This window comes from Dendropsophus ebraccatus, chromosome 1 (genome assembly GCF_027789765.1).
Source record: "Dendropsophus ebraccatus isolate aDenEbr1 chromosome 1, aDenEbr1.pat, whole genome shotgun sequence".
NCBI lineage: Eukaryota > Metazoa > Chordata > Amphibia > Anura > Hylidae > Dendropsophus > Dendropsophus ebraccatus.
Window position 1 is genome coordinate 67,348,757 of NC_091454.1, and position 12,526 is coordinate 67,361,282.

At 43.2% G+C, this 12,526-nt stretch overlaps 1 protein-coding gene across 1 annotated transcript in view; it reads right to left on the bottom strand.

The window, feature by feature from the left end:
- Positions 1–751: 751 nt before the first annotated feature.
- The window catches only part of SH3PXD2B (SH3 and PX domains 2B), a 104,773-nt gene continuing 92,998 nt past the window's right edge, over positions 752–12,526 (bottom strand). The window contains exons 8-13 of the mRNA XM_069972309.1: positions 12,152–12,256; positions 10,822–10,939; positions 5,723–5,922; positions 5,312–5,361; positions 4,020–4,145; positions 752–2,756 (exon numbers count right to left, since the gene is read on the bottom strand). Coding sequence (XP_069828410.1) covers positions 1,275–2,756; positions 4,020–4,145; positions 5,312–5,361; positions 5,723–5,922; positions 10,822–10,939; positions 12,152–12,256 — 2,081 coding nt within the window. The 3' untranslated portion in view covers positions 752–1,274. The remainder of the gene's footprint in view (positions 2,757–4,019; positions 4,146–5,311; positions 5,362–5,722; positions 5,923–10,821; positions 10,940–12,151; positions 12,257–12,526) is intronic.

Consider the following 12,526-nt stretch of genomic DNA (forward strand, 5'->3'; position numbering starts at 1 on the left):
TAAAAGGAGAAAAACAAACATAAGGTCACAAATGCTGCAAGGATGGGGACACACCCCGAGATCACTGATCTAGAGGGGGTATAGGCAACGGCAACAGACACGGAGCACTGCTCCCTTGGTCACAAAACACACTAGGCAATACTGTGCCTTAAATAAAATCCTAACATTTTTCTTTCTAATACAAATAAATGTAACCCAGTTACTCCAGCATATGGAGCTCCAACTGGTTATGATGCTACACAGCCACATGGTCTGGGTACTAAATGTGACTTTGCATTAGCAGCCATGGTTTCATTTAGTCTCTGAGTTCCAGGAGAAGTCCTGATCCTTTCTAGAGGTAACAGGCATTAGTGATTCTGAAAGGATATCTCATAGTTATATATTGTCACCCTCCCTCTTCCTACCAGTGGAGACATACAGCCAACTGTACTTTATCACCTGGCACAACATAACTGGAGAAGCAGGAGCTCTCCAAATGTTCCTGTTTAGATTACAACTCCCCACCATCTAGTAATAAAAACACAATCTAGCATATACTCTGGTAACACCACAAGCCAACTCCTGAGTAGGCTTATTTAACATGATGTGAAAACCGTGGTATAATGGATCTGTACGGTTGTATCTGTTCATTGTAAAATATTGGCCATTGCTGCCCTCTACAGGTCACAAAATTGTAAAATGTTCTGCATTCATGTAAAGGTCCCAAAAATTGACAAAAAAGGAAACAAACAAAAAATGTACACATGGTTTCTTTCTTTTTTTTTTTTTAAGAAATGGGGAGCCACTTACAGTGCTGCAATGTAGCCCCACATCATGCAGGCTAATGAGTCTATAGCCATCTATGTTAACATTGGCTATGAATGTAAAAAATGTAAATCAAAGTTTTAAACTGTAGGGTTACTGCCAAATCTATTATGTCACTGTCAACAGTGGCGAAAATGTAATTTGGCCGAAACGAATAATATCTTAAAGAAGGCCAAATATGGAAAAGACGTGATAACCCAGCTTTCCAGCACGTGCAAAAATCCTCCATAACTGCTACCACCACATTTCTAAGCTCTTCTCAGCTCATACCTACCCCCATGATTCCTATGTCTACAGCCAGAGCCTGCCCTGTCAGCTCTCCCACTCCACTGTTATTTTTAAAAAAGTGAATAAAAAAAATGGAATGTATATTAAAAAAAATTAAGTTTCATGTAAAAACTATAAATTAATGGACTAATTAAATAGACCTGAAATTCGGAGACTATTGCAATTTGTAAACTATGTAACCACTATGGCTTCTTTCTAAGATAGTTGGAAGGTATCCAGCCCTCCCAAATCGGGCCTCCATTAATAACCTTACAGAACCACCAGCCACTTGAGCTCTTCTCCTGAACCTCAAATACTGTCCCTTCTTTAAAGCTGCTGCTTTCTTCATCCCCATCGAAATCAGCAATGGCTACATAACAGCAATCTTTGGGTACCTCACAGGACATTGACCTTTCCTTCACATCAACCTGCCTCGGTGCCTGTGTCTTTGGAACAAAACTATTTCTTACTTTGGTATCATCCATGCTGGATGAAGGGAGGAACGGCTTTGCTTTTGGTGGAACCAGTATTGGCTTGTTTGATAACGGAGCAACTACTGAATCAGAACTTTCCCTTTGTGGTGTAGCTTTCCCGTCATTGGCTTCAGTGGACAATTTCTTAGGAGGAGGGGGTCTTCTTGGTGGCACTACAGGCCTCTGAGGTGCATCTCTCCCAGGCTTTGGTTCACTGTCTACAGTCTTCATCGGTACCGGCAATGCTTTAGATGGTGGCTCTCTAGGTATTTCATCATCCTGTCTGTACTGAAGTCTCAATTCTGGCTTTTCGAGAGGTCTGCCGGCAGCCCCCTGATAAGGTGCGGTATACATTGGAGAATCAAAAGACTCTTGCTCATTTGTTTTCTCGAGAGACTTTGCAGCAGGCTTAAGTCTACTTCTTAGGTTTGAAATATCAACTTTATTTTCTGTATTCACCTCAGTTTTAGCTGCAGGAATAGGTTTAGGTCTCACTTGTGGTTTGGACTTCAAAAAGGGGTTTGGGACCATCAAGTCTGCCTTCTCTGTAGACTGGTCAGACTTCGGTTTGTTAGGCACTGGGACTGGCTTAAGCATTGGCTTTTTTAGCTCTTTGGGTGATACTTTGTGACCACATTCCAGCCCCATTTCATTTTTCAGCTGAAACATTTTGCCTTTATCACTTTTTAACTCTGGCTTCTTGATGTCTTTTGGGGGTAACTGTCTCTGTGGACTAGAGGTCATCAGGTTGGGTGATGGTTTTGGAGGAGGAACCCGGAGTTGTGGCATACTTGGTTTTTCAGAAATATCTTCTGTCTTCAGCATTGATTCTCTTCTTGGAGGTAAACTTGGCTTTTCCTCCCCTTCATCATCAGCGGCCTCATCATATACACTATTGAATGATTGTTCTTTACCATTCAGTTGAGTACTTTTAAAGCCTTGCTCCTTTTTCCACTTTGGTACAGAATCCGTGCCATTCTGAGGGGGCTCTGGCAGAGGTCTACAAGGTCCAGAGGCTTCTTCTGAAGAACTACTCTCTGCTGAAGCATTGGCCAAGCACAGCTGGGCCATCTCATTGGGCAACGGAGCCAAAAAATTAGGCCTTGAAGCACTGCTTGTCTTCTTATACTTGTCAATAAAGGTAGCAGGGGCCCAGCCTTCCTTATCTTCAATTTGAATGTACCACCAGCCACTATGGTTTTTCTCTATTACCTGATGGGAAACATAAAGCAATATGCAAAAAACATAAATAATCATAAAAGTAAAACAATTTCATGCCACTTTTTTGGGGACTATAAAATGAAAAGTTTTCAGATATATAAAATATATATATAAGTTGTTCACCTCTAGGTTGTCCTCCAGAAAAGTACAATTTTTTAGTGGTACTAAAAGTTCCGGTTATCTGCGCACTCACAAAGGCGGCAGTGATTTGACTGACGGACACATTGAGCCAAACCACAGGAAGTCCCAGCCAGTTCAGTGTCTTTTTGCAACCAGCACAAGACTAAGGATGGTATTCCACGGGTTGACGGGGCCCGATAAACGAGCGTTATCGGCGCTCGATAAACTGGGCCTATTCCACGGCCCGATTATCGTTAAACAAGGGCTGCTCCTTGCAGCCCTAGCTTAACTAGTATACATTATCTATGCATGGTGAAGGGCTCCTCTTCTCCTGCTTCTCCCAAGTCCCGCGCGCTCCTCCAGCATCAGGGGCGGCCTGTCTCGGCTGACAGGCCACTCAACCAATCACTGGCCTGTATATGTCTATGCAGGACACTGGGGGGGGGGCAGGACATGGTCACATGCCCCTCCATGTCAGCTATTTTATGGACTGAAACAAAACGGAATAGGGCAGCACAGCCTGGATAAGGGGAGTCTGATATTAGCTCTATGAGGTCCACAGGGAGCTGCTGTTAGTATATACAGTGAGTATACTTACTAATACTTTGTACTGACCTATTTTACTATAAAGTGGCCAACCGCTTTAAGTATATTCACCTATTAATGGCCATTAAAAGCATGTGACATTTTTAAAATCCAATCGTCAGCTAAAAAACAAAACTTTACTAAGTTGACAAGCTTAGATGACATCTCTGAATGGAGCCTCCAACATGGATGTGAACACAACCTTTATCATCATAGAGCTTGAGATGAAATAAAGACAGGTAAAAAAACATTAGGGGTTGGATGGGCACTTTCACTCACATATTCAGCTGAACTTCCAGTGACTTTTGCCATAAATGTACAGTGGATGGCAAAAAGGGGTTAATAGCCCCCATTTGCAGTGTACTTTGTAACCACATAACCAGCTCCAACCTGTGGTGTCCCAAATATTAAAATATAGATAACGTCTGGTCATGCTGGAGTCCTGGAAGGCTAGAGAGCGACAGGTTTGAGATCAGTCTGTTACTTTCTGTCTCTACAGCTGGTGGGAGAATCTTGTAGGGTTATTATGCTGGTTACTTAATAACTTACCTCAACTTTTAGTCCTGCTTGGAAGCTGATGCCATCAGGAATGGTGGTCTGGAAGTCTGCAATAGTGTAATACTCTTCCTCTACATGAGGAGGTGTAGGTGGTTTAGGGAGATTTAGTCCTCGAGGCTGGTGTATTTCCATAGAAATAAAACAAAAGCACAAATAAGAAAAAAATGATAATGTTAATACAATTAGTAAATGTTAATTGAAATACAAATGCTGCAACAATGTAGCGACAATATTTTTCTGTAAAGGAGAATTCCAGCGATTTTTAAAAATCAGGCAGCCGGCAGGGTGGGAATTGATTGCAAGTACAGATTTACTTCTCCTCATGCCTGCAGTGAGTACCGGGACCCCTGCCGGAAGGCTAGTTGTGATGACGCCACATCTCGGGGGGAAAAGGCTTGTGCCGGTTAATGGACTGGCCGCTCAGCCAATCAGTGACTGGAGCAGCGTCCCTGGCCATTTCATCAGCCAGGTTGTGGCGTGTCAGCGCCGGAGATCCCAGAGACCGTTGGGGGTCCCGAGGCCGGTCCCACCACTCACCGCGGGCACGAGGAGAAGTAAGTCCGTACTTGTAAATTTCCACCCTGCCCCGGCCAGCTGCCTGATTTTATAAATCACTGGACTTCTCCTTTAAAACATTGTGTAAATTCCTCACAAAACGCTGCACACTTTTCTTGTACCTCCACTTGGATTAAAAAAAAATTGGATTTATACTGACCGAGCCATGGGCAGCATCAAATACGAACCTACTCCCTTAAAACAATGCACATGTAGTATTATGAGATGTAGAAAGAACACTGAAAAATGCACAGATTCTACCCCCATATTGCAAACAAACAATATTCATCTGCTGATCACTTCTTTCTGATCATCTCTTGTCAGCTGCTCCTCTTGTAATGGGTGATGCGCAGCGAACAGTGATGGAAGAAGTGGCACAAATGATCGGTGCACAGCGTAATCTAGAAGACTGATATTCTGTTACATTAGGCATTGGCACATGTAATAAGGCCCTAAGTGTTAAGGTGTTTTTACACAGAGATTTATCCAATAGATTTTTGGAGGCCAAGCCAGGAATGGATGTGAAAAGAGGAGAAATCTCAGTCTTTCCTTTATGACCTGTTCTCTGTTTATAGTCTGTTCCTGGCTTTGGCTTCAATAATTGTCAGATAAATCTGTGTGTGTGTAAACACACCCTAAGTCACTCATTCTGAGACTGTTATAAAATGCTCGCTGGGTAAATTATGAACCAAGAAAGAATAGCCATTTTAGAGCCTTAAAAAACGTACAATTGTGAGGTCCCGGCGAGGCGGTGGTCTCTGTCTCATTATGGGAGATTCTACGGGAAGAGAAAGCAAATTTTATTAGGTACACTTCAGGAGACAAGCAGATATTATTTTAAAAGTACTTCATATTATGCAAGTGGACAGGGATTTTCTAGCCAACTAAATGACACAAAAATAGGCGCATAACTCAGTTAGCATGTCGGACACACAGGATACAATAGTAAATCCCCCCCTATGATCTTTTAAAGAACTGTCCACAAGTATTACATGTGACAAAAAGAATGTTTGCCTTTGAAATTTTTTGGGAATAGTGATCCAAAAGATGAAGATATATGACAATTGTTAATAGGTTTTGGGAATGACCGCAATTTCCAGACAACAAATGAAGTCAAATTTGTAGGAAAATATTCGTACTTCGCTTAAAATCTGTGAATGGAAGTTGGCGACTTGAAGCTTCCCGATCCCGACCAGCATAGTTCTGCTGCCTAGAGATCCCATCCAAATCTAGAGCACTGGAATTGGCGCTGGATCCTGAGGCTAGCTTTTGAGAGAGTAAATCTCCACTGATTTTCTTCAGGTAGGATGCTGGGGCCCAGCCCTCTGCACCTTTATATCTGTAGTAAGACAGTTATATATAAAATAATGTATAAAATACCTATCACTTACAAAATGTACAGCTTCTTCTGCTTTCCCAGGGGGTAGGATGAAATATGTATTAAGTCACAGCTCAGTCAGACTGACCCCCACTCTCTGAAGTATGGTCGCATCCATATTTTAAAGCATACTGTTCCAGATCATGTTTCAGTTTATTATGACAACTTGGGGTTACTTATTGGTCATTTAGGTGATAAAAGGGGAGATGTCCATGAATATTTAAATATATGTTAGGATGGTGCATGCTGAAATAGTAAGTACATCTGTCTGTCCTTTGAAGTTACATGCCAGAAACCCAAAGTGTCAGATCCCCACCATGATGAATCTGGTGGGGTTCATAAATAATTGCCTGGTTCACTTCAAAAGGGTTTTATACCTTTTCATCTAGAAAGTAACTTTTGTTATCCCTCCATAACCTGGTCATAAATAGTGGCTCTGCCAATTTAAAAGGGTCTTATGGTCTTTCTGTGTTGCCATTTCAGCTATTTTTGTAGTTACCATTTAGGGGGTATGTAAAACATGACTCCTATTTAAAAAAATAATGTACAGATTATGGGTCACAGTTAAAGGGGTTGGCCATTTTATAGTAAAATAGGTCAGTACAAAGTATTAGTAAGTGTTCTGACTGTATATACGGACAGCAGCTCCCTGTGTACCTCATAGAGCTAATATCAGACTCCCCTTCACCAGGCTGGGCTGCCCTGCTCTGTTTTGCCTTAGTCCATAAAATGGCTGAAATGGAGGAGCATGTGACCATGCCCTGTCCCCTGTGTCCTTCATAGACATATACAGGCTCAGTGGTGGACATTGACACTGAGCAATTTAACTATAAAGTGGCCAACCCCTTTAAACTGGAAATAAATCCAGACTTTTTATAATCACTGTAGATATATATATATATATATATATATAGCAAGGAATTCCCCACAGCACAGCTTAGAATTCAAACGTTGTGATTTATTTCATAATATATATATATATATGCTGGGCGATATGGCCAAAAAATAAAATCTTGATTTTTTTACAAATTTTGGACGATTCTCGATTTAAATCTCGATTTTTTTTCTTTTTGCTAAATAAACAGGACATTTTTCTCCCTGCAGCATTAGATACTATCTTAATTACGTCTGAGACAATGGTATTGCTTCCTAGTGTGACAGTGCTCCCCCTGTGCCCCTATGTAGTAGACAAGCCCATTGTGTGCCCCATATAAGTAGTTTTCCCAATTATGTGCCCCATATAGTATAGGAGATCTTCTTTGTGCCTCCATCTAGGTAGGGAGTAGTAGTGGGGGTATAGTGGATAAGGGGTGTATTAGTACAGGTAAACATGAGGAGTGTGGTGGTAGTAGTACAGTTATAGATGAGGGGTGTAGTAGTAGTACAGGAATAGATGAGGGGGACTGGGGCAGCTGAGGGGGGCTGAGGCAGCTGAGGGGGACTGAGTGGGACTGGGCTGATGAAGAATGGGGGTGACTGAGGGGGTATGGGGCAGACTGGGGGTCACTAAGGAGGTATGGGGCAGACTGGGGGTCACTGAGGGGGTATGGAGCAGACTGGGGGTCACTGAGGGGGTATGGGGCAGACTGGGGGTCACTGAGGGGGTATGGGGCAGACTGGGGGTCACTGAGGGGGTATGGGGCAGACTGGGGGTCACTGAGGGGGTATGGGGCAGACTGGGGGTCACTGAGGGGTCATGGGGCAGACTGGGGGTCACTGAGGGGGTATGCGGGCCTAAGGCAGGTACGGTATAGTGTCGGGTCCGGAGAGAGTTGCAGGACGGTGAGATGCAGGGCCGGCAGTCAGGAGAGATGTGGCATCGGTGGCTCCAGCCTCTTCACGCTCTCGCTCTCTTCCTGGCACACGTGCAGGTCCCAGGTCTGTGGAGGAGGCGGCAGGGATTGCAGCAGAAGGAGATACAGTGGGGAAAAAAAGTATTTAGTCAGTCACCAATAGTGCAAGTTCTCCCACTTAAAAAGATGAGAGGAGTCTGTAATTTACAACATAGGTAGACCTCAACTATGAGAGACAAAATGAGAAAACAAATCCCGAAAATCACATTGTCTGATTTTGTAAGAATTTATTTGCAAATTATGGTGGAAAATAAGTATTTGGTCACCTACAAACAATCAAGATTTCTAGCTGTCACAGACCTGTAACTTCTTCTTTAAGACTCTCCTCTTTCCTCCACTGATTACCTGTAGTAATGGCACCTGTTTAAACTTGTTATCAGTATAAAAAGAGACCTGTGCACACCCTCAAACAGTCAGACTCCAAACTCCACTATGGTGAAGACCAAAGAGCCGTCAAAGGACACCAGAAACAAAATTGTAGCCCTGCACCAGGCTGGGAAGACTGAATCTGCAATAGGCAACCAGCTTGGAGTGAAGAAATCAACTGTGGGAGAAATAATTAGAAAATGGAAGACATACAAGACCACTGATAATCTCCCTCAATCTGGGGCTCCATGCAAAATCTCACCCCGTGGGGTCAAAATGATCACAAGAACGGTGAGCAAAAATCACAGAACCACGCGGGGGGACTTAGTGAATGAACTGCAGAGAGCTGGGACCAATGTAACAAAGCCTACCATCAGTAACACACTACGCCGCCAGGGACTCAGATCCTGCAGTGCCAGATGTGTCCTACTGCTTAAGCCAGTACATGTCCGGGCCCGTCTGAAGTTTGCTACAGAGCATTTGGATGATCCAGAAGAGTATTGGGAGAATGTCCTATGGTCTGATGAAACCAAAGTGGAACTGTTTGGTAGAAACACAACTTGTTGTGTTTGGAGGAAAAAGAATACTGAGTTGCATCCATCAAGCACCATACCTACTGTAAAGCATGGGGGTGGAAACATCATGCTTTGGGGCTGTTTCTCTGCAAAGGGGCCAGAACGACTGATCCGGGTACATGAAAGAATGAATGGGGCCATGTATCATGAGATTTTGAGTGCAAACCTCCTTCTATCAGCAAGGGCATTGAAGATGAAACGTGGCTGGGTCTTTCAACATGACAATTATCCAAAGCACACCGCCAGGGCAACGAAGGAGTGGCTTCGTAAGAAGCATTTCAAGGACCTGGAGTGGCCTAGCTACAGTCTCCAGATCTCAACCCTATAGAAAACCTTTGGAGGGAGTTGAAAGTCCGTGTTGCCAAGCAACAGCCCCAAAACATCACTGCTCTAGAGGAGATCTGCATGGAGGAATGGGCCAACATACCAACAACAGTGTGTGCCAACCTTGTGAAAACTTACAGAAAACGTTTGACCTCTGTCATTGCCAACAAAGGATATATAACAAAGTATTGAGATGAAATTTTGTTACTGACCAAATACTTATTTTCCACCATAATTTGCAAATAAATTCTTACAAAATCAGACAATGTGATTTTCTGGATTTGTTTTCTCATTTTGTCTCCCATAGTTGAGGTCTACATATGGTGTCAATTACAGGCCTCTCATCTTTTTAAGTGGTGGAACTAGCACTATTGGTGACTGAATAAATACTGTTTTTCCCCACTGTAGTGTCGCTGCCCGTTGTACAGCTTCAGGACCCACAGCGACACTATCTCCTTCTGCTGCAATCCCTGCCACCTCCTCCACAGACCGGGGAGCTGCACGTGTGCCAGGAAGAGAGCGGGACGCGGCTCTGCCGTGTAAGGGGCGGGGGACAGGTCAGCCGCGGCTCTGTGAAGAGGCTGGAGCCGCCGGTGCCGCATCTCTCCTGACTGGCAGCCCTGCACCTCACCTCGGCGTCCTGCAACTCTCCCCAGACCCGACACTTTACCGCGCCGCCCGCCATGATTTTTTGTGAAAATCAAATTTACGATTTTCACAAAAAAATCGAATCGATTCTAACTGTCTGGGCGAATTAATCGAATTAATTTGATTAATCGCCCATCCCTAATATATATATATCTAATATATATATCAGAAGAATACCGCAGCACTCATGGGATAGAATTCAACACAACGTGTTGAATACCAGGGTGGCCCCTGTTTGTGTTCCAATACTCGCAACTGAGGGGGACTTAAGGGGCTATTTATCAGGGCGGTAAGGTGCTCTCCCCATCATGGAGGCACTCTGTGGCAACAGGCTAGAGATATCTGGCTATCCCGTGTTTTGAGACTCGCAACCGAGACTCCACAGACTCTTGTTTTGCATATTAAAATTTTTGGGGGCATCAGTGGAGACTCTTGATTGAGTACTTCATTGGAGTTTTTTTTCACTGTTCTCCTTGAGTTCAGTGATAACTGTGTTTTGTTGGTTGATTTGTTATTGCCCTAACTAGCCAGAATCCTACTCCACACTGACGAGGGGCAAATACCCCGAAACGGCTGTCTGTGGATGGAGGCCTGCCTTTGCAAGCCCTTGTCATGATCGAAATGCTCGTACCTTGAGTTAGACGTTGACAAAAAGGGGCCACCCTGGTATTTCCCTGTTTCTGTTCCAATACTCGCAACTGAGTGGGACATAAGGGGCTATTTATCAGGGTGGTGTGGTGCTCTCCCCATCATGGAGGCACCCCGTGGCAACAGGCTAGAGATATCTGGCTATCCAATGTTTTGAGACTCGCAACCGAGACTCCACAGACTCTTGTTTTGCACATATACACACACAAAAAAAAAAAGTGTGAGGGCACCCTTCTAGCTGTTGCCTAGAGCTGTGACCTCTAATTTATCTTTAGCTTTCTGGTCACACATGCTCAGTTGCAGCACTAGGATTTTTTGGAGGGGGTGCTGTTTACCTATGAAGCAGCACAGGATAGGAACTAATATACATATGCTAGGCACTTATATACACATGCTGAATGAGATGCATACATTATTCACTGTACAATGTACATGAACAAAAATACCTAATTTTCCACCATCCCTCAAGATTCTTTTGAATGACTTCTACTATGACACCTTTGTCCAGAGTGATTTCATCTTGGTCTCTTGCAGTATATGGATAGATAACGCTGTATTTCTCTTCTGTTCATAAAAAGAAAAATATATTTAAAAGCAGACTGCAAACCATAAACCATTTGCTGCTTGATTCTCTTTTCTTTAGCTTTACTTGCTGCATTCAACAATCTTATATATGCTTAGCATATTTCTCACAAAAGCAACAGTTCTTACTGAACTCCATTAAAATGAATTCTAAAGTAGGCACTATAACCCTAGAGGTGTCCACTTCCACTTATTTAACATAACAAAGTTGGGTTCGAAAATAAAGGCCAGGGCTACTGTCTTCTGGCTGTTTGTGGTGTGATCCTCCAAACCCAAAGTGGTGGGAATATCTGTGGTTGCATGAACTGACCAAAGTACGTTATTGTATAATGTATAAAGAATGGATAATGTTGGCCATGTATACCCAAGTATACAGTATAATAAAATGTTGCTGTAGGACAGCTTCTTAATCTTGTTACCTACAAATTTCATAACACATGTATTGGGGAACTGACCTGCAGTTCTTACTTCTCATTGCATTGTCATTACTGCAAGTAACATGCCTCTGGCATGCATATTAATATTTCCCTTTGAAGCAAAATATGTACGTGCAAGACATGCAGTCACCAGTGGTAGGATCTCATGCAATAGAAGAAGACACAGCAATCACAGACAATAAAACAAGCCTCTCTGCACCTGGACCCCATCCACTGGTGTACAAGTCCCCAAGTGTCCTTCGGCGGCCGACGTGCCTAGGCAAGGACCAATATCTCCAGGGGGCTGGGAGCATGTTGGGAAGCAGGAAGTGACAAAACAAGAAATGAGGAGCTGTCAGGTTTTTCCAAATATTTCTTTTAGTAACTGGGCACTCTTAGAATCCAAGCAGACCGTCCTAGTAGAACATTAGTACCACTTCCTGCTGGCTGTATGAAGGTTGTTCACTCCAGCTACTTCTCATTGAATTACCAGAAGTGCAGAGTACTCAGACATAATACACAGACTAGTAAGACATATTTAGACAGCACATGACACAGACATGGATATATACACATAAAAAGCTGGGCTGGAGAGAGAACAGTTTTTTAGTTGACAAACGTCTTCAGTCTTTTCCTTTTATCTGAGAAAGGAATGAATCTATGACATGGAATGGTGGTGTTTCCATGGCACCATGCATTGGCACATAATGATTCAGTGGTGGGTGTTAGCCAGTGATGAAGTGATAGAAATGTAAAAGTGGCATTATATTTTTCTTACCTTCTTCTGGCTGAATTGTAAAGTCCTCCTGTCCTCCATCTTGAGCCTCTAAACAAGTTGCCGGAACCCATCCTTGCTCATCTGCAGTACTGACAAACCACCAGCCTGGGACCAACAAAAAACACAATTTCTATAAAGGCGTAAGGGGTTAGCACAATGGTAACATACTTGTATCGCAATATAAAGTAGGGAATAACAGGTACAACATGTATTCTACATACTGTCTGTTGCCAACGTCAAGATTTATTAAGGGCATCAGCCAAAAAAATGCTAGGAATCCAGACAGAAAACCCATTTGCAATTACCTTAACATTCCTTATCCCGATAGAGAAATACAGTAAACAATAAGTGGCTAAACCGCATGGGATTCAGCAT